Here is a 21739-nt window from a genome sequence, read left to right as displayed (position 1 = left end):
CTTAGGTCAGTTAGGATCACAACTTTATATTAAGAATGTGAAATGTCAGAATAATAGTAGAGAGAATGATTTATTTCAGCTTATATTTCTTTCATCACATTCCCATTGGGTCATAAGTTTACATACACTCAAATAGTATTTGGTACCATTGCCTTTAAATTGTTTAACTTGGGTCAAACAGTTTGGGTAGACTTCCACAAGCTTCCCACAATAAGTTGGGTGAATTTTGGCCCATTCCTCCTGACAGAGCTGGTGTAACAGTCAGGTTTGTAGGCCTCCTTGCCTCCACGCTTTTTCAGTTCTGCCCACAAATTTTCTATAGGATTGAGGTCAGGGCTTTGTGATGACCACTCCAATACCTTGACTTTGTTGTCCTTCAGCCATTTTGCCACAACTTTGGAAGTATGCTTGGAGTCATTTTCCATTTGGAAGACCCATTTGCAACCAAGCTTTAACTTCCTGACTGATGTCTTGAGATGTTGCTTCAATATATCCATATAATTTTCCATCCTCATGATGCCATTTATTTGGTGAAGTGCACCAGTCCCTCCTGCAGCAAAGCACCCCCACAACATGATGCTGCCACCACCATACTTCACGGTTGGGATGGTGTCTTCGGCTTGCAAGCTTGCCCCCTTTTTCCTCCAAACATAACGATGGTCATTATGGCCAAATAGTTATATTTTTGTTTCATCAGACCAGAGGACATTTCTCCAAAAAGTACGATATTTGTTCCCATGTGCAGTTGCAAACCACAGTCTGGCTTTTTTATGGCGGTTTAGGAGTAGTGGCTTCTTCCTTGCTGAGTGGCCTTTCAGGTTATGTAGATATAGGACTCGTTTTACTCTGGATATAGATACTTCTGTATATGTTTCCTCCAGCATCTTCACAGGATCCTTTGCTGTTGTTCCAGGATTGATTTGGACTTTTCGCACCAAAGTACGTTCATCTCTAGGAGACAGAATGCGTCTTCTTCCTGAGCGGTATGACGGCTGCGTTGTCCCATGGTGTTTACACTGGCATACTATTGTTTATACAGATGAACGTGGTACCTTCAGGCATTTGGAAATTGCTCCCAGGGATGAACCAGAGGTCTACAAATTTCTCTGAGATCTTGGCTGATTTCTTTTGATTTTCCCATGATGTCAAGCAAAGAGGCACTTAATTTGAAGGTATGCCTTGAAATACATCCACAAGTACACCTCCAATTGAGTCATATGATGCCAATTAGCCAAACAGAAGCATCTAAAGCCATGACATCATTTTATGGAATTTTCCAAGCTGTTTAAAGGCACAGTCAACTTAGTGTATGTAAACCTCTGACCCACTGGAATTGAGAATTATGTGAATTATAAGTGAAATAATCTGTCTGTAAACAATTGTTGGAAAAATTACTTAGATGTCCTAACTGACTTGCTAAAACTATAGTTTGTTAACAAGAAATTTGTGGAGTGGTTGAAAAACGAGTTTTAATGACTCCAACCTAAGTTTATGTTAACTTCCGACTTCAACTGTATATGAAGATATGCGGACACCCCTTCAAATTAGTGGATTTGGCTATTTCTGCCACACCTGTTGCTGACAGGTGTATAAAATCGAGCACACAGCCATGCAATATCCATAAATAAACATTGGCAGTAGAATGGCCTTACTGAAGAGCTCAGTGACTTTCAACGTGGCACCGTCATAGGAGCAACAACGGCTCAACCGTGAGTGCTGAAGTGCTTAGGCCATAAAGAACGTCTGTCCTCAGTTGCACCACTCCCTACCGAGTTCCAAACTGCCTCTGGAAGCATCGTCAGCACAATAACTGTTCGTCAGGGGTTTCATGAAATGGGTTTCCATGGCCGAGCAGCCGCACACAAGCCTAAGATCACCATGCACAATGCCAAACGTCGGCTGGAGTGGTGTAAAGCTCGCCACCATTGGTCTCTGGAGCCGTGTAAAAGTGTTCTCTGTGGTGATGAATCACGCTTCACACAGACAAATCTGGGTTTGGCAGATGCCAGGAGAACACTACCTGCCCCAATGCATAGTGGAGGAGGAATTATGGTCTGGGGCTGTTTTTCACGAGTTGGGCTAGGCCCCTTAGTTACAGTGAAGGGAAATCTTAACTCTACAGCATACAATGACATTCTAGACAATTCTTTGCTTCCAACTTTGTGGCAAAAGTTTGGGGAAGGTCCTTTCCTGTTTCAACATGCCAATGCCCCCGTGCACAAAGCAAGGGCCATACAGAAATGGTTTGTCGAGATCGGTGTGGAAGAACTTGACTGGCCTACATAGAGCCCTGACCTCAACCCCATCAAACAACTTTGGGATGAATTGGAACACCGACTGCAAGCCACGCGCTCCCAACAGCAGTGCCCGACGTCACTAATGCGCTTGTGGCTGAATGGAAGCAAGTCCCAGCAGCAATGTTCCAACCTCTAGTGGAAAGTCTTCCCAGAAGAGTGGAGGCTGTTATAGCAGCAAAGGGGGGACCAACTCCACATTACTGCCCATGATTTTGGAATGAGATGCTCGACTAGCAGGTGTCCACATACTTTTGGTCATGTAGTGTACAGTATATCATGGCTGGCTATCAGAAGGACAAGCGAGCCCTGAATAATTTTGCCCAACGGCATTCTCACCTCAGCCAGTCAAGTGCCTGCCATCTACTTTGAGCAATACTGCCCTTAAAAGAGCCCCAGAGGTTCAGCTCATCTTATTCAGCTCTGTACTAAACTGACTGCTCATCTACCTAAATCAAAGCTTTTATTTCAAAAACATTTCTCTTTTAAAACATCCCAAATCTACTACTTTTATTTCAGAGACAGATACATTCATTTTTTAAAACCACATTTAGTGTTTATTGCAAGAAGCTGTAAAGTGTATGATATGTGCTCCTGATCAGTTATACAGTACTGTTTTAAGGTTGATTAAATGCATCGGTTTGATACAAACAGACTGGAGCAGATGCAAAGCTGTCTGGTCATTTTGGTTGGAATATGCGTGTGCAAGCTTGTGTGTGTGTGTGTGTGTACCAGTGTGTGTGCCCGTGTGTTTTGTGCCTGGCCATGTGTGTTTGTGCGTGTTTCTGCGTGTGTGTGTGAGTAGGCTGCAGCTGCCGGCCACGATTCTTCCTGAATTTACATGAAAGTGTCAGGAGGACCCAATCAATAGCTTCTTGGTAATAAATTGCTGTGCTTGACATAAATCATTTGACCTGAACCTCAGCCACACGTACAGCACACAGCTCAAGTCAGGCCGCCACAAGCCTTCACTTGTAACATATTACATAACACATTACCCAAACTACCCTGTCATAAACACTTTTACAGATACAATTCAGTACACCTTCAATTTCAGTGGTATATCCATTTCAGTACATCTTGAATTTCAACAGTGGAAAATCTATTATTTTAGATTTGTTGTGAATCATTTTTAGATACTACTGCATTGTTAGATACTACTGCACCATTGGAGATAGGTACACAAGCATTTCGCTATACCCGCAATAACACCTGCTAAATATGTGTATGTGACCAATACAATTTGATTTGATTTGATAGTCACATATAGCTGGATGATAGATAATTAATAGATTTCATCCTGTTTTGTGACTAAATGGTTCAGTAATCCAATTTTCAGGAGTGCCAGCTATCTCTACTTTTAAAATGAACACCAGACCATTGTCCAATTATAAGTAGCTGGGAATGGGTGATTTGACCAGCGGCCTGTGAAAGTTATGAGGTTGTATAACGTTAAATACAGTAATCCCCTTGTTTTAATCTGCACCCCCCCGACCCTGTGACCCCGGCTCGGGAGTATTTAGCCGTCTCAAGAGTCCCACAGCCCTCGTTTGGTGTTATATATATCTCTGTTTAGCCCAAAGACCAGGAGGATTCTGACTTTAATCATTCACATAATTACACATCATTTATCTCTGCTGCCAACCAGCAACACGCCTTAATGAGGGAGGGACAGCTAATGCCTAGTTGACAATGTCTACAGGCAAATCATCAGCTCTCTGAAAGACTTCCTCACTGCAAATTAGTAATACTATTGAAACCGTGCTGATGTTGAGCCTTTTGTACGTCATCTTACATCAAAATGTAAAATGCATTCAGACAGATTTGATGCTTGGCTTGCTGGTATCTGCTCATTTAAAATTGTAACAATTTGTAGCATTGTAACAAAACCAAATACTCCCCCTTCTCTGTTCCTGGCAGATGCCCCTTTCCTAACCATCTCCCTCCCTGCTTCTCTCCCGCTGTCTCTCTCCCTGCTTGCCTCCCTGCCTCTCTCCCAGTCTCACTGCCTGCCTCCTTGCCTGCCTCTCTCCCTACCTGCCTCTCTCTATCCCTGCCCCTCTCTCTCCCTCCCTGCCCCTCTCTCCCTCTCCCTCCCTGCCTTGCTCTCTCCCTCCCTGCCTTGCTCTCTCCCTCCCTGCCTTGCTCTCTCCCTCCCTGCCTCACGCACTCTCACCCTCCCTGCCTGCCTGCCTCTCTCCCTACCCGTGTCTCCCTCTCTCTCTCCCTCCCTGCCTCTCCCTCTCTCTCTCCCTCCCTCCCTGCCTCTCTCTCTCTCTCCCTCCCTGCCTCTCTCTCTCTCTCCCTCCCTGCCTTTCTCTCTCTCCCTGCCTTTCTCTCTCCCTGCCCTTCTCTCTCTCTCCCTACCTGCCTCTCTCTCCCTCCCTCTCTCCTCTCCCTGCCTTTCTCTCTCTCCCTGCCTTTCTCTCCCTTCCTGCCTCTATGTCTCTCCATCCCTGCCTTTCTCTCTCTCCCTGCCTGCCTCTCTCCCTACCTATGTCTCTCTATCCCTGCCTCTCTCTCCCTCCCTGCCTCTCTCTCTCCCTCCCTGCCTTTCTCTCTCTCTCTCCCTCCCTGCCCCTCTCTCTCTCCCTCCCTGCCTGCCTGCCTCCCTACCGGTGTCTCGCTATTCCTACCTCTCTCTACCTCCCTGCCTCTCTCTCTCTCCCTCCCTGCCTCCCTCTCTCTCTCAGTCTCCCTCCTGGTCTCCATCCCTGCCTGGCCATCTGATACTCCCCCCATCTCAATCTCCCAGAAACCCACTCTGCCTGCCTGTCTGCCTCCCTGGGTTCAGCATCCACCTGATTGCTCAATCTATCTTTATCTGGTGTGTTGAAGTCTACGTCAGAGGGTAAAGTGAATATACTAAGAGCTGTCTGTTGGTGTCTATATTTAATAAAGTACACTGATGAGGTGCTGATGTATTGCCCGGCAGTATTCGCACTCTATTACAAGGATATTAAGCAGCTTGAGTGGGATCAGCCTGGCAACACAGTAAGTAGATTTCACAATTTAATGACAAAAAGAAAACAGGAACCCGAAGGGGGCTGTGGGAAGGAGGGGGGTGTAGGGAGCTGACACAGATAAGACAACATACAAGAGGCGTGATCTCTCCTAAACATCACCGCCTTGTTCCCCGCTAATAACTAAACATAAGCTTCATGACCAACGTAGTCTGTACACTGAGCTAACAGGCTGCAATTAAATCAAGTAGATCACTAATAAATAGCAACAAGAACCAGGACAATTCATTAGGTTGTTTGGGTCGAACTGCAATGCTAGACTTTGCTATTTCAAAAACTAAATCAGCCATTCTGGGTTTTATCAATTTGGAGAAAAAATATATTGTACCATGAAATGTCTTACAAAACATACTAGGATATGTAGTGTGTTTCACCTATTGAAATACACTATCAATCATAGCAGAGCAGGTTTAGGTCTGTGGACTAGAAACAAACAGCAGGAGGAGAACATCCAGCACTCAGTGAACCCACAGAATCATGCCACAGAATTCCCGTCAGAAAACATTCCGACCCTGGAAGCAGAATGGGAGGTCTGACAGCAGGTGACAAACGTCTGCCTCCTCTAACAATGAGACCCTCTTATAAAAGCGGCATGCATGGCAGATTCCACATTGGGGCACGTGACATTCACACTGTGCCTGGGTTAGGTGCTGAGGGGGTAGTTTTGGAGGGGTTGGGGGTTCAGCAGGGCACCCGCCCTCTGTGACCATCACCACTCTAATGAAGGGGAACACACAGGTTATAGCCATGTGGAGACTGGCAGTATACTGAGTTCAATCCTAAACCGCGTGGACAGTGAAATGCAGCTGGGGTGGGTGGGTGGGGGGGCAGTGGGCAGCTATGTGTGTCAAAGTTTGTTAGCACCTTACGAGCAACAAGCCATCTGTCATCGTCCCCCTAACACTGACCTTAATGACCGGGCCCCAGCCCCAGTCCCAGTTAGCCCACGGCCATATTAGTCTCCTCCTTCTGCTGCTGGCTCTATCTGGAGCAGAGAGAGATGCTGGTATTCAAAGCTTCATAATGATTACTAATTAATCAAAAGTAAAGGCTGTCATTAGAGAACCTTATCCTCAGAGATGATAATAGCAAACTGTGCCAGGGAACAGCAACACCAACTTACTTCCTGGTACGTAAACTCAATGTACTGACTGTACAGTCTGATTACAGTGTGTGGACTATTGACTAACAATTATTATGTCTATCTAGCTATTGTGTTAGTTAGTCCTGTGGTTGAGATCACAGGAGCCTGGTGAGGCGAGGACGACTCATAATTATGGCTGGAATGGAGTGAATGGAACGCTATTGTCACCCCTTGATCTGTTTCACCTGTCTTTGAGCTTGTCTCCACCCCCCTCCAGGTGTCGCCCATCTTACCCATTATCCCCTGTGTATTTATACCTGTGTTCTCTGTTTGTCTGTTGCCAGTTCGTTTTGTTTGTGAAACCTACCAGCGTTTGTTCCCCTGCTCCTGCCTGTATCTTGCTCCTGTTTTCTAGTCCTTCCCGATTTTGGCCGTTCTACCTTCCCTGACCCTGAGACTGCCTGCCGTTCTGTACTTTACCCCACCTTACTGGATTATTGACCCCTGCCTGCCCTGACCCTGAGACTGCCTGCCGTTCTGTACCTTACTGGATTATTGACCCCTGACACTGACCCTGAGACTGCCTGCCATTCTCTACCTTACTGGATTATTGACCCCTGACACTGACCCTGAGACTGCCTGCCATTCTCTACCTTAGCTGGATTATTGACCCCTGACACTGACCCTGAGACTGCCTGCCATTCTCTACCTTACTGGATTATTGACCCCTGCCTGCCCTGACCCTGAGACTGCCTGCCGTTCTGTACCTTACTGGATTATTGACCCCTGACACTGACCCTGAGACTGCCTGCCATTCTCTACCTTAGCTGGATTATTGACCCCTGACACTGACCCTGAGACTGCCTGCCATTCTCTACCTTACTGGATTATTGACCCCTGCCTGCCCTGACCCTGAGACTGCCTGCCGTTCTGTACCTTACTGGATTATTGACCCCTGCCTGCCCTGACCCTGAGACTGCCTGCCGTTCTGTACCTTACTGGATTATTGACCCCTGACACTGACCCTGAGACTGCCTGCCGTTCTGTACCTTCCTGGATTATTGACCCCTGCCTGACCCTGAGACTGCCTGCCGTTCTGTACCTTACTGGATTATTGACCCCTGACACTGACCCTGAGACTGCCTGCCGTTCTGTACCTTACTGGATTATTGACCCCTGACCCTGAGACTGCCTGCCGTTCTGTACCTTACTGGATTATTGACCCCTGACCCTGAGACTGCCTGCCGTTCTGGACCCCTTGCACCCACTCTGGGTTATTGACCACTGCCTGCCTTTGACTGTCATTTGCCTGCCCCTGTTTTAGAAATACACTTTTGTTTCTTCGACACTGTCTACATCTGGGTTTTACCTGAAACGTGATAGGTATCAACCATGTGTTTGTGTCTGATACAATTCCATCCATTTCAGCCAATACTATGAGCCTGTCCTCCCCAATTCCGGTGCCACCAGCCGTCTAGGGTTGAGATCCTCAGCTACAGTATAACTGTACAATTATACTATAATGTAGTATGGTAATGTAATGTATTTCCAGCCCATAAATTAGAGGAGAGATAACACACTAAATTGATATGGGATCTTGTGAGAGAATGATACCGTTTACGGAAGCTAATAGTACCGCTTTGCTGTTCCTTAATCATCCTCCAATTAGCCTCGGTTAGATCTACTCCATGTCAAATTACAGCACTTTTAAAACACTTTTTCAAATGTTAGCCAAGAAAAGGGGCAATGAAAAATATATTGGGGGAACTTAAGTGCCAATTTTCTTGACGTATAAATTGTTACCTTTGGAATCTGGTCATTGCCCATCTGTCAATGTCCTAATCAATGTGGCCCACTTCATAATGAACTGTTCATCTTTTTAATTCCATTGCCAAAGGCCAAAAAAATCTATCAGAATGCAATCAGCAGTTTTCTCCCTCTCTTTTCCTCATAGAGAGCGTGGATGGGGGGAGAAATATGGTCCTCTGTGCTCTGTGGCTGTGCTAGACTGCCCTGGGGTGCCATTGGTGCATAGAGTATTAGTGCATGGAGTCTGGGTCAGCCAGTGAACCATCTCTGATCAGGTTCAGCCATGTACAACTCAATTATGCAGCCATTTCATGGCTGGTGTAGAGGGAATGGCCTAATACAGAGCTCACCACAGGGAGAACAGGGGAGCTTTGGAGTTACAGTTTCAGTCTCCCATTTCATTCGAATTTGACCATTTTATTACCACTTTTGGGGTAGGTAAAGAATCATAAAGGTTGAAAATTAGATTATAGTCCTGACACTGTGTTATCATTTTTAGAAGTTAAAAATAGAATTTAGACTCTGTAATTTAAATGTATAACCCCTGAATGCAGTAAGTCGCTGTTGTTTATATTTATCTGACTCCTATGAGTAGTCATGTAAATATAAACAGTTTGTGTGTGGGTATACAGGCAGATCAGAATGCTAATTCATCCTGCTGCAGCTTGTACAGTACAACAGTAACACTATGCAAAGCCAAGCGTTTCCACACATTTAGAAATGTCAGACAGTCTGGCTTCCGGTTGGATTTTGGGTTAAACCATCATTATGGAGTGATGAGCATTCTCAGGCCTTCCATGGCAAATCCAATTAAGATTAGTCAACTATCCACTGTACAATGCAGGTTATGATAATCGGATTAACACAGCACTTAAAAGCTTTGCCATACAGAGCATTCCAGTTAGCACGCCATATTTACTGTCCTGTATGTCAACACAGGAAGACAAAGGCCCTGACAACATGACAGTTTAATAGCCTATCGGTAATCAAACCGATTCAACTCTCATATACTTTTAAAGTTATTCAATCATTTGAAGAGAATTCTATCATATCCTCTGTATAATACTACAATCCTGCACATTGTCAGAGGTGAACAGTGGTGTTTTCTCTGTATATTCTGGCCAGAGGTAGTGTACCTGGCTGGCTTGTTTTGGCAAGGTAAATGGGATGGGACTGTGTTACTGGGTCAGTCTGATCCAGTCCTGGGTAAGCTCCTTGGTTAAACTCTCCCTCTGCTGACAATGGGCTGTACAGAACAGTCTGGTTGGGAAAGTCCTAATCTCTAGATCTGTAGCTGACAACTACACTTCTTCTCTTCTAAGATATACCGACCACCTGTCTGTCCAGGTACAGTTGTCACACCTACATGTCCTGCACACAACCAGGAGAGGCCCAGCTGAAACTACAGCAGGCGTTCTCCAGCTGATGTCAGCGCAGACACGTCTACTATGCTGATGAGAAGACGAGGGTACAGAGAGGCTATACAACAGAGGCTGGACTGAGGGACACAGTCTTTCAGTGGGTTACCTCTATGCCCAGTGTGCTATAATGTTCTAGAGTTATCAGGGTCAACCTCAAGATCAGACAGACTCTGCTTTGGTTGCTAAAAGAGTCCTTAAACAATATGTTGACTGTCAGAATCAGGAGAAAACTCTAGAAGGGAGCAGAATGTCTGCTGACATAGAATGTGGTATTCTTAATTTAACAGCATCTCATTACCTAACACCTCGTCTATCACGATGTCTATGGAGCAGAGAAGAAACATGATTATGCCTATCAATAATTCAATTGAAGTGTGTGTGTGTGTGTGTGTGTGTGAGTGAGTGAGTGAGTGAGTGAGTGAGTGAGTGAGTGAGTGAGTGAGCTGTCTTGTTTCAGAGGGAGGGTCCTGTGCTCTGCTCTAAATCTCCCCTGTGGTTATGGCATATATTGACACCGGGGCTGTAGTCCCTCCCCATTCAGAGTAGGGATTTTAGCTGGACTCGATTGATTTGATTATTTTAAAGCTGTCTCCATTTTGCCCCTAGGTCCATGTGAGCTGCTGACTTTAATTATATGTGTTTGCATTTGTGCGCGTGCGTGTGCGTGTGTGTGTGAGTGTGTGTGTGCATGCGCACCCATCGGAAGCAAAGGCAAGGAAATGGATGATGGGATAGAGGGTTCATTAGGGTGACTTGGTGTTGAACTACTCTAAATGGAACTAACAAGGACTAATCATGATGTCAGATTCTACCAGTTGAAATGAATGGCTGGTTCTGTATCTAAACTTCTATCACATGCTGTTGTTTTAACTACACAGTATGTTACAGCTGATCATGAGTGAATGGTGTTCTATATCTTTCTATGGTGCTCAACTAGTGCAGTGGGCTGTAGATGGGTGGGCGTACCTGGGATATGCTTTGCCCAGCCAATGATGACCACCAGCTCCCGGTCAGCCAGGTCACACAGCGTGGTGAGGGCCTTGATGTCACTCTCAGGCATGGTGGGGTCAGGCATGGCGTAGATCTTCTCTGGCTCGGCCACCAGCAGGTGGGACACTATCTTTGTGACTGACAAGGAAGCAGAGATGGTCAAAACAACAGTCAAAAGTCACATTGCTGTGATGCAAATACAGGTACTCTCAGATACAAACGTACATGCTAGGATATACAATCATTCACTCTCTCTTTCTCCCTCTAACAAGTAAACGAATGAATGGTTTAATATGGTTGATAATAAAAATTCTCCTCACATTACTCAACATTATGTGAGAGGATATTCCTAGGACTGCTGTCCCTGAGAAGCCAGTCACTGTTTAATATCGGTCATCTGCTCTGAGATTTGTCATAACTCAGCTGTTACCAGAACAATGCCTGTCTGGCCTAATATATATTCTCTAGAAGTGTTCTCCTATGGAAATACATCTATCCAGACAACAGGAGAATCTGGTGTGAATAAAATGCATCTGTCTTTAACTGAACCTGGTCTGGGGGAACGCTGTGGGAAGGGGGATGGGTAGTGAGGTAACAGAGCACTACTCACGGGGTTTTTTGGCAGGAGGGGGGAGTGTGAGGCCCAGGTACGCTGTGTTCTCTGCATCCATCCTCCTCTTGTACTTCTGTCTTCCCCCTCGCACACGGTCCAGACGCACACCTGACACATGACAAGATGCAAGGAGACCTTTGAGTAGGAAATCCAATTTCAACATTCTGACAAATAAAATGAATCAATCAATTCTACAACATAGGAATGTTATCAATAAAAATACAAATTTAACACAGTTTTAAGTAGTTCCACAATTAGTACATTGTTATTGGTAGAGAGTTACACAACACACATTTACGTCTAATTCCCCAATCACACACTCAGATTCACTCATCAGATTCCGAAATGATCAAAAACAAATACTAGACTATTCCTCTTGTTATATGAGGGGGCATTACGTCTGAAAGCCTGACCAAGCTGAGGTGTGTGTGTCTGCCCAGAGGAATGGCTCTGTTCTGTTGTCTGCAGGGTGAGAGAGAGTAAAGGGAGTGCCAGTGTGTCAGAGGGACTGCCGGCTGGCTCTGCGTTCCCATATGTGGTCCATGCCTGGCTGGTCTACTGTGACACTGCCGAGCCTGACGGAGCTCTAAACATATGAATATTTAATGCAGGGTCAATGATCTCACAGACTGGTCCTCTAATTATTTCGTTTTTTTTGGGTGAGGTGGATGGCATACTAATGAACAACAAGGCAGGTACCGGTGAGCTCAGTGTCTAGAGGCCTCTGTGTCCAGCCATGTAGCTCCTGTAGGAGGAATGAACACACAACCACATCCACACACTGTCTGGTGTACAGTCTTATAGAATTATGACACAGATAGATAGAGGTTAGCTTTCCAATAAAGGCTCCTTATTTCACCCCTCTTTCACGGGACAGGAGTGAGGCCTTATCACTCTCTGCCACTCACAGGGGACCCGCACTGATACTGTAAATGTCACCAGCCTCATCGTAACATAAGTTATTTATTATTTCATTATTTGATAAGAGTGTTTCCATTTGGATTGTCCTTTCTATTCTATTATTTTTCAACAGAGTAAAAATATTTAATCTGCAGTGTTCCATTTATGTGATACAGGATGGTGTTTGGTGATTTCATTTAATCGTATGCAAAACATTTATGTGATACAGGATGGTGTTTGGTGATTTCATTTAATCGTATGCAAAACATTTATGTTTCACGTGCATCATCCTGTTGGGGCTGCACAGGGACACGGCCCTGCACAGGGACACGGCCCTGCACAGGGACACGGCCCTGCACAGGGACACGGCCCTGCACAGGGACACGGCCCTGCACAGGGACAAGGTCCTGCACAGGGACACGGTCCTGCACACTGCTGAATGTGCCTGATGGATCTTTACCCTGTATAGCAAATGTCTATCTATTTCCCCATTATGTATAACCTAAACACCCCTAAACAAATGGATGCTAAACCAGATTTGATCAGAGGTATTATCCTGTAGTGTATGTATGGTCTAGCTGGTGGAGGAGATTTATTTGTCAGCACACCAAGTGCCCTCTGCTTAACATCACTGACAGGGAGAGGACTTGCTTGATGATTTCATCACTTTATAACTACAAAGACAGTGTCATAGCTGGGTATTGTGTGACCACTGCAAATGAGGCTAATACAATTTCCCCCTCAGCCTGTACTCTCTTGGAGGATGGGTTTGGATGTCCCTATGTACAGTGATTAGAGGTCGATGGAGGGAACAGACAGTGGGGATGGATGGGGGGCAAAAAGGAGATGATTTAGTACGTAAATAATAGCATTCATTCAATAGAGAGGACTGAAACGATGGATTATGAAAACGGTAATTTTCAACCCTTCCATTGAGTGAACCATACCCCCTTCTCCCAAACTAGACTCTATGCATGGGTAGCTATAGCAAACAGGATTATCGTGTAGGAATAGAATAAGGAGATTTTATTCGACTTATATAAATGATTTGATTCCCTAGAAACACATCTGATTAGGATTGTCTTTAAATTTCCTGACACTGTCAACCTACTAACCTAATTACCCACAATTCCCAGAAGAGACCCATCCTTCTCAGCAAACACTGGGGGATCATCTGACAGCTGCCACATTAGCGAACATCACAAATTCCTCATTCCCCAATTTACATCTTTCATATGTAGCATGTAAAAATAGTGTCAAGGTATATTTGACCAGTAAATCTATTCAGGGACGAGGCCTCGAGTATGAACCCATGACAAGACGGACTCCTATGTCACCAAGTTGGTGCTGGCAAGGTTTAAGTGCTTAGAAGGGTTACGATTCAGATTTATCTGGTTGTACTATAGGAGTGGAAAATACCAGCGATAATTGTGATGTCACCATATTCTAGAGTTTCTCTGGGCTCTCCTGAGGAGCTCAGATACAGCCAGGTGGTATGAATGTACCGTAGCCTATGAGCTGTCCCGTGGTTTTGGGCTGGGCTGGCTGGTGAGTCATGTGGCTGTACGTGTCAGCCAGCGTAAAGCCACAGTGACGAGGAGTCCCAGGTACATGGGTGCCTCTTGTAATTAGAGCTTTCCCGGTCATAATTACCAGATGCTGACAGGAATTAAAGCTTGGCACTAACCTGTCTCATTTTACAGTCAAACAGGACCATACAGGGAGGGAGGACAGGGAGAGAATGAGACAGAGAGCAAGGGATTGTGTGAGAGAGAGAGAGAGAGAGAGAGAGAGAGAGAGAGAGAGAGAGAAGTAGACCAGTTCTTTCCATGTGTCTGAGATACTCACAGAGGCCTTGGTCAAGCCTATGTGTCACTTCGGTGAGCCATGGACAAAGCTTTGGATTGTTTGTTTGTGTCCGGTGCATCGGTACTGCATGTATTTGTGTGTATGTGTCTGTGTGTATGTAAATGTGTCTGTGTATATGTGAATGTGTGCGTGAAGAGGGGTGAGTTCTGCCTCATCACCTCTGTGTTTAATGGCCTGCACCATCACCCTGTGTTTGGGTAAAGGGAGGGTGATTGTGGCTGGTTATCTCGGGTATCAGCTCAAAGCAGGGTGCAGGGGTAAAGGGCTTTTGGCCAAGGCGGCTGGCATTTGTGCACAGATTAGCGGCGGGCTAGGGGCGGGGGCTGGGGCCAGCTGACCTAGGGCTCCTCTTTCTCTCCAAAAACAATAATAATCCCACTCAGAGCACACTCCTACAAAAGGGCCTGTCTTCCCTCACTTTGTGTGGCCGGCCGTAGTAGGGGCCCTTATTTTGAGCCCGTCACCTGTTCTGGATGTCTCTCCCTAGGGAAAGTGTCAGGATGTCTGGGATGGTTGGCAGTGCCAAGGGGGGCTTAGGCGGACCCTATTTTAGCTGGGAAAATCAGAAGGCCACATGGCGAGGCATGGTGAACCCTGCCTTTCAAGGCAGCCACCCTGCTAAACCCCCGTCAGCACTATTTCAAAGAGCCCCTGTTGCCAGCTTTGCATGCTTGTAAGCGTGTTGCAGCATTTTTAATCACGAGTGGTGATGAGCGAGGGCAGCGGAAAAATGGTCACACGATGGCCCTCCTATCCCTATCTGCTGATTGGGCCCCCAGTCTGCTCTCATCACATGCTCTGTCCACCTGCCCATAGCGTAGTGGAACTATCTAACCCTATTGCAGTAACATCAAACTGGGTTCACTCCCCACTCAAGATGCAGGCTCCATATGAAGGCCAAGTTACACTTGGGCTGTTTGAAACATCTCACATTGCATGTTCATTCTTTTAATAGGTTCTTATGGAACCAAACAATTGAATCCCCATTTCCTGAAGCACACATTCAGTGGCTGTCTGTGTACATGTCTTACTTATGTGTTGGTGTGAATCCATTTTTATGTGCATGCATGTATGTGGCTTGTGTGTACGTGCTTTATGTAGTAGTAAGGCTGATAGGGGTGCTCTTATGGGATGTGGTTGTTCTATCGCATGTCTTCTAATCAGAGTGATATACAGGAAGGTTTATTGTGTATCAGCCTCTTTCACCCTCCTTTAAAAAACATGTCTGTTGTGCTCTCACCTGTCAGCCCAGGGAACATTACAAGATAGAGCCTATTACTGAGAGGTGGCACAGCGGTACTGTAGCGTGGGAGTGTGTGTCGTGTGTGTATGTGTCTGTTTGTGTGTGTGTGTCTGCATGTGTGTGTGTCAGTGTGTGCGGGGGCATCTGCCACTGAATTATGTCAATGTAATCTCTCAATAGTATCTGTTCCTCTTTCTCTCTCTCTCAGCTCTGATCCCCCTCCATTGATCAGAGGAGAAACCTGTAGCCCCTGACATTTGATTCTTCTATTGATCACTTCCTCTTTTATACAGTCGGGGGAAAGTAGAGCGATTCAACTCAAGTCTCTGGCAGATCCCCTTTAAGCGGACTGCTGATCTTTGGAGATCACTTCCCTTACACTTCCCTTAAGACGTCTACAGAGATAAACTGGAGCCTTTTCCAATGGACTAAAAACATGCACTAATTCCTTACCATGTACTCGCTTAATCAGTAGGGGAGGTAAAGCCTTGAAATGCCTTGCTTTGAAAGGTATTAACTATTATCCTTAACATGGGCACTGAGGGAAAAAAGTAATTCCTTTGCACTTCCAAGATCTCCCTGAATGTCTTGAAATTCAGTTATATCATGGCCCGTGTGGCTAAGATGTTAGAGCATGGGGCTTGCAACGCCAGGGTTCAATTCCAATGGGGGGACCAGCATGAAAAAGTATGACAAATGCATGTAGTCACTACTGTAAGTCACTTTGGATAAGAGCGCTAAATGACTCAAATGTGAACCTTTAAAAAGAGATGTTAGGTGTGTTGTGATGCATTAAAATGGACTGTAGTTCTATAGAGCGCCTGATGTTAGGAAACTGCATTACACCTTTTTGTAGAGCTAGAAAGTTATAATTAGTATTTTCTTTTTTCTTGAGTGAATGACCTTTCTGCAGTAATGAACTCCAGAGGGGTTGCTTTAGTCACATGAGCATTGACCATCTCCAGCCCTTGAGCCTGGACATGGCGTTGAGCCGATGGCTTCGTAGAGCTTAGACTAGCATCTCCTCCAGTCCCTAGTTCCCGTGACCAGATTCATTGGTTTCACACTCACGCACGCCGCCGTAAGACGCCTGACCTTGATCTAAGGAGAAGATAGCTTGTGGCGTGCATTAAGATGCATTTCACATTTTTCTGTTAATTTGGGAAATGTATTTACTTCTTTTGATTGTGTTTGAAAAGCGTCACTGGAGGTGGGAGAGAGGAGGGTGACCTGGTTCCTGAAGGACTTCACAGAGCCAGAGGTAATCTCTACCTCCATTCTAATATGTGGTGAAACCCACTCTGTAAAAATTAGCGTAGTTTTCAATCTGTGGATATGCTGAATATACAGAAGTATGCATTAGAACGCTGGACTAAGTCTCTCTCTGCATATTTGATCTCTACACTCTCTCTATACTATCTCCTACTTTGACCCGACACTGGCCAGGCATTTATGACCATCACTACATATTTTGTAGTCTCTTATTCCCCCAGATGATATATTGGCATTAATTTTTCATCAGATAGTAAAGCGCTGAACCTGTCTTTCTGGCCCAGTCTCTTTATCTTGCTTCATGCAGTACGGAGATTATGTTACAAACCAGAGATCTATATAGACTAATATGCCGCTGGAGTTGGAGATGGGATAGGATGTACTATACATTCTCTGGTGAATTAAGGGAGAGGTGGTTGGGGAAGCAGTTGGGTATACTGCATGTCATGTTGACGAGTAAGGATACCAAAAACAACATGAAAATGGTTGTACTTAGTTAACAACATATTTTAAGGGATTGTAATTAGGCTACTGCTATGGAGTATAAAATGAGAGTATGACTAATGACTAATCATGTTGTGTTCTTCTGCCACTGTAATAGAGAATATCTCCCTCTGAGTCTTCTCTTCACGTCTACCCTGTAGTACAGTGACAGTGGAGGGATAATCATGCTTAGTCAAACATAAGCACCACTTGACCTATTCTCACCAGCGCTTGCGGAAAGTAAGACATAAAGAGCATGTTTCCTTAAAGAGCTCTTCCCAGCGGGCAGCTAAATAAATATGACAGCACCTCCCCATTCCCCAGCCACGCTGCTCTCATTATTCATGTGTTGGGGCTGTTTGGAGAGACCAACAAGTGAGGAGGGGAGGGGGATAAAGTGGCAGTAATGCAAGGGAAGGGGGCCAGGTTGGTAGGGGGCTAGGACCTCCCCCAGAAGGAGCAGCCCAGCCTGGGGTCTCAGGGGGCCTGGTAGGGGGTAAGAAACCTGGCCGGAGAAATCCATCCGCAGCATTTTTAATTGTCACTGAATTCCCAGTTGGGGTGACTTTATAAAATCATCCACAAGAAGAGAGCTGAGATGTTCGGAAAACATTTAGTGGATCAATATGCCGGGGAGAGCTGAGACTAGCCGGAGTGTGTGCTCAGGGACCCAGCAGAAGCCTTTCCAGTCGGAATACTGTTACATTTCTATTACTCAGACAGCAGGATCGACCTATTCAGCATATTTCTGTCCCCAGCTCAGCTGCCCATGATTTACTGCTGTGTTGGTAGGGGGAGGACAGAACAGACCAGGGACTCAGATCAGTTGTCTGGCCACTGCTGCGAATTTTGAGATTATTTTAATTAACATAAAGAGAGTGATACCAAGACAAACAGACAGATGGACAGACAGACAGACACTTGCAGAGATCTACTTGCCTTCCTTGAGCATCCCCACTTTGAGACACTTCATAAAGCGGCAGGCTTGACATGACTTGCGTCTCCGTTTTGTGATCTCACACTCGTTTGTGGCGGGACAGCTGTATTCTATGTTGCCTGAGAAGGACAAGAAATATGAGTCAGCCTTAACCTGATCCCTCTTTATAACGCAGTGTATCTTCCTATTGAGTTATAGGCAAAGGAAAAGCAAAAGGTTAAATGTTTTTACCTTTTTTCTCTCCTTTTTTACATGTAGAATAAAAGTAAGCATAAAAGTAAGGATACAATACACATTTTAGGACATTGTCATTCACATTGTACGAGGCAGTGTGTACTCTAGGTTAAAACCCCAAAACAGTTACTGTATATCACACAGGATTCTATGGTCTATAAAAATCAGTTTGTGCAGACCAGACATTGGGCATCAGCATTTGTTAATCATCTCCTGGGCAACAATCCATTACAGTAGTGTGTCTGAGGTGAGATGAGGTGACCTCCAGGGAACAAGGTAACTTCCAGAGGTGGGGGTGAAGAAGGAGGGAGGGATGGAGAGGAGACCTCCAGTACTCCTCATGGACCCCTTCATAAATGCACCCTTGCCCCTTGCTAAATTGTTCTCATTAATTCTGAGCATGTCTCCTTCAGGCCCCTGGAGCAGCCAACCATCCAGCCTGCATCCCGCTTCCCTTCAGAGGGGCTGGCCGCCCTGCCGCCTGCTGCCTCAATAGCAGGGGAGAGAGCCGGACACACGGCCCCCGGCCACTTTACATAATGCTCCAGGAGCCCCAAACCTGTTGTTAGCGCTGTTGCCATTGTTGACTATTTACATAGTGTACAGGCAAGACGCCTTATGCATTATTCACATCCAGTACTACAGCGTCTGATCCCGGGACAACACAATGAAAAAGAGTTTGACTTCTACTCAATAAAAGAGATGTTTCTGCCTGTGCTGTAGCACTAGCAATAGAAAGGAAGGGCAGGATAAACGATGGTGTTCTCCTTGTGTCCGATTCCCTACATTTTTACTGTCGTCAAGGTTTTCAATGAAGGCTTTCAAAATAATATCAAGCTACTCGAGGTCCTGAATTAGAATCATTCCTTGTCCACCATGAATGGAAGAACAGAGAAGCACATTCTGAGGCACACTGGAGACACAACACTTGTTTTATCATTGATGTTTTCTTATGTGCATTCTTAAACTTGGATTCTTTATTTATCTACCACAAAGCCATGTTATCTACTCAACTATTATCTATTCAATGCTGTGTACAGTTCCTTTTCCATTTAGAAGGATTAACCTTGATGACTTCAATATAGACTGACATAGGCCTATATACAGTATTATCCTGTCTAACTGCGCACAGACTGTGCTCCAGCAGCTCTCCTGCCTCTAGATAAACAGCCATACACAGGCACATTGGGATTCCATCTCAACACAGCCAACCTGCTTTTCTCTCCACACTGGCCCTCGCTCAGAGTTTTCTAAAGAGAGAGAGAGAGAGAGAGAGTAAGAGCTGTATAACATTCCAGTGGGGTTCCCCCTTCAACCCTCCAACCCCCTTTAACAACTTATGCAATTATGTTAATGATATTGGACAGATCAAGTGGAGGGTCCCAAGATGTATTAAATAATTAGAAATGCTTCTGTATCTGGGTTAGAAATCATCATGCTAATTCCTCTCATCTCTTTGGAATTGAGGTAAATAAATGTGTGAGAAAAGGGAGATGATGCGGTATGTCTCTCTTCCTGTTGTGTCTGTTGTCATAGCACAACCATACCATAATAATAAGCCCATCTATTTCCCATCTGTTGCCAGGAGGCAATCATCAGAGTAGCCGACTCTGGAATCTGTATATAGCCTCGTTGTATATAGCCTCTTTATTGTTATTCTTATTGTGTTACTTTTTATTATTACTTTTCATTTTAGTCTACTTGGTAAATACTTTCTTCTTCTTGAACTGCACTGTTGGTTAAGGGCTTGTAAGTAAGCATTTCACGGCAAAGTCTACACTTGTTGTATTTGGCACGTGGCAAATCATTTTTGATTTGATTTGAAACAGAGACCATGCACAAACAACCATACTCATTAAATCCAAACACACACACAGGCATACTCATTAAACCCAAACACACACACAGGCATACTCTCTCATATACACTAAAAGGACAGTGTGCATAGACCAATATACACTGAGTGTACAAAGCAGTTGTACAAAGATCTTTCCATGACAGACTGACCAGGTGAATCCAGGCTATGACCCCTTATTGATGTCACTTGTTAAATCCACTTCAATCAGTGTAGATGAAGGGGAGGGGACAGGTTGAAGAAGGATTTTTAAGCCTTGTGTATATGTGCCATTCAGAGGGTGAATGGGAAGACAAAATATTTAAGTGCCTTTGAACAGGGCATGGTAGTAGGTGCCAGGCACACCGGTTTGAGTGTGTCAAGAACTGCAACGCTGCTGGGTTTTTCACCCTCAACAGTTTCCAGTGTGTATTAAGAATGGTCCACCACCCAAAGGACATCCAGCTAACTTGACACAACTGTGGGAAGCATTGGATTCAACATGGGCCAGCATCCCTGTGAAACACTTTCAACACCTTGTAGAGTCCATGCCCCGACGAATTGAGGCTGTTCTGAGGGCAAAATAGGGGGTGCAACTAAATATTAGGATGTTTTGTATTTATATATAAAAATACATGATTGGTTCACCTTTATTGGCGTTTATAGCTCAAGGACTAATCCTCAGACAAATGTCTATTTATACAGCCAGTCAGTCAAGCATTGGAGGAGTTAATATATACCCTGAACTAGAATGCAGGGTTCATCTCTGGTTTCAAAGGTTACAGTATTAAACAAATAACATAAAAATCTGAGAAGGAAAGAAGAAAAAATGATTTTCTTCTCTCGATATTTATGTCTCAATTTATTTTATGGCTTTTCAGGACCTGTGCCAGGGCAGTGAGGGAAAGTCAGGTCCTGTAAGTAAATTATAGTAAAATCGCAGGTATTTCTCATCAAAATCTAAACAGACTTTTACAGGCTTACTGTCAAGGTCTATTACTTCATATAAAAAAGAGGGCCACTGAGTTCAGTTGGTTTTCAAGCAATTTTATACTTGGGTTCAAAATGAGAGAAAAATAAGGTTCAATAAGAGATCGATGCTTTTGATTGGCAGGGCACGCGAGGTGCGGCACGGGCCTGTGATTAGGGAGCTATGAGAATAGGAGTTTGTCCGGGATGGATGGTGATCTAGGTTGACATTAATTTGGGCCTCGAGAATGACTAATGTCAGAAGATGGATTTGCCATTCTGTCCTGTTGAAGAGGTAGGGGCAGCAGGTCTCTTTTACAGCAGTGGAACATCAGGAAGTAAAGGAGAGAAGAGAAGTTAAGAGTAGGCAATGCTAAATGAATCCAGGAACCCCAGGTAGAGAAACCGAGATTTCTGGAAAATATTCAACACAGACAGTCAACTGTGTTGTCACTATCGTCTCACATGTCATTATGTGCTAAAAATGTCACGGAAAAAAGTCCATTAGCTTTAGTGTTATTGCTTAAAACCAATGTGATGAATGTGTGTAAAAGACACATCTTCTGTGTTGTTCTCATTAAGGGACGTCATCTCACACCCTCCACCCTGGATAGACAGCCTCGTTATTTCTTTAATTAATCAGGTCTCATCTACTGCAACCTCTTCTTCATCCAAGGGCTTTATGTCCCACTGTTTACTGCTCCCTCTATTCCTCCTTCATTCATCCTGTGTGGTTTTTATTAATTCAGAAGCTTTCACCCCCT

The 21739-nt window shown here is 44.8% G+C and overlaps 1 protein-coding gene across 5 annotated transcripts in view; it reads right to left on the bottom strand.

The window, feature by feature from the left end:
* Nucleotides 1–21739, bottom strand: part of LOC112233163 (steroid hormone receptor ERR2) — a 59165-nt gene that overhangs the window by 13615 nt on the left and 23811 nt on the right. For 3 of the 5 annotated variants that reach the window (XM_024400595.2, XM_024400594.2, XM_024400593.2), the window contains 4 exons: nt 18170–18181; nt 17941–18057; nt 11232–11342; nt 10598–10759 (listed from right to left, as the gene is read on the bottom strand). In XM_024400595.2, coding sequence (XP_024256363.1) covers nt 10598–10759; nt 11232–11342; nt 17941–18057; nt 18170–18181 — 402 coding nt within the window. The remainder of the gene's footprint in view (nt 1–10597; nt 10760–11231; nt 11343–17940; nt 18058–18169; nt 18182–21739) is intronic. The other 2 variants (XM_024400592.2, XM_042330030.1) reach the window with 1 other exon arrangement.

This window comes from Oncorhynchus tshawytscha, linkage group LG11 (genome assembly GCF_018296145.1).
Source record: "Oncorhynchus tshawytscha isolate Ot180627B linkage group LG11, Otsh_v2.0, whole genome shotgun sequence".
NCBI classification, from domain to species: Eukaryota; Metazoa; Chordata; class Actinopteri; order Salmoniformes; family Salmonidae; genus Oncorhynchus; species Oncorhynchus tshawytscha.
The sequence above is the reverse complement of the archived record's forward strand: the minus strand, read 5'-3'. Positions and strand labels throughout refer to the sequence as shown.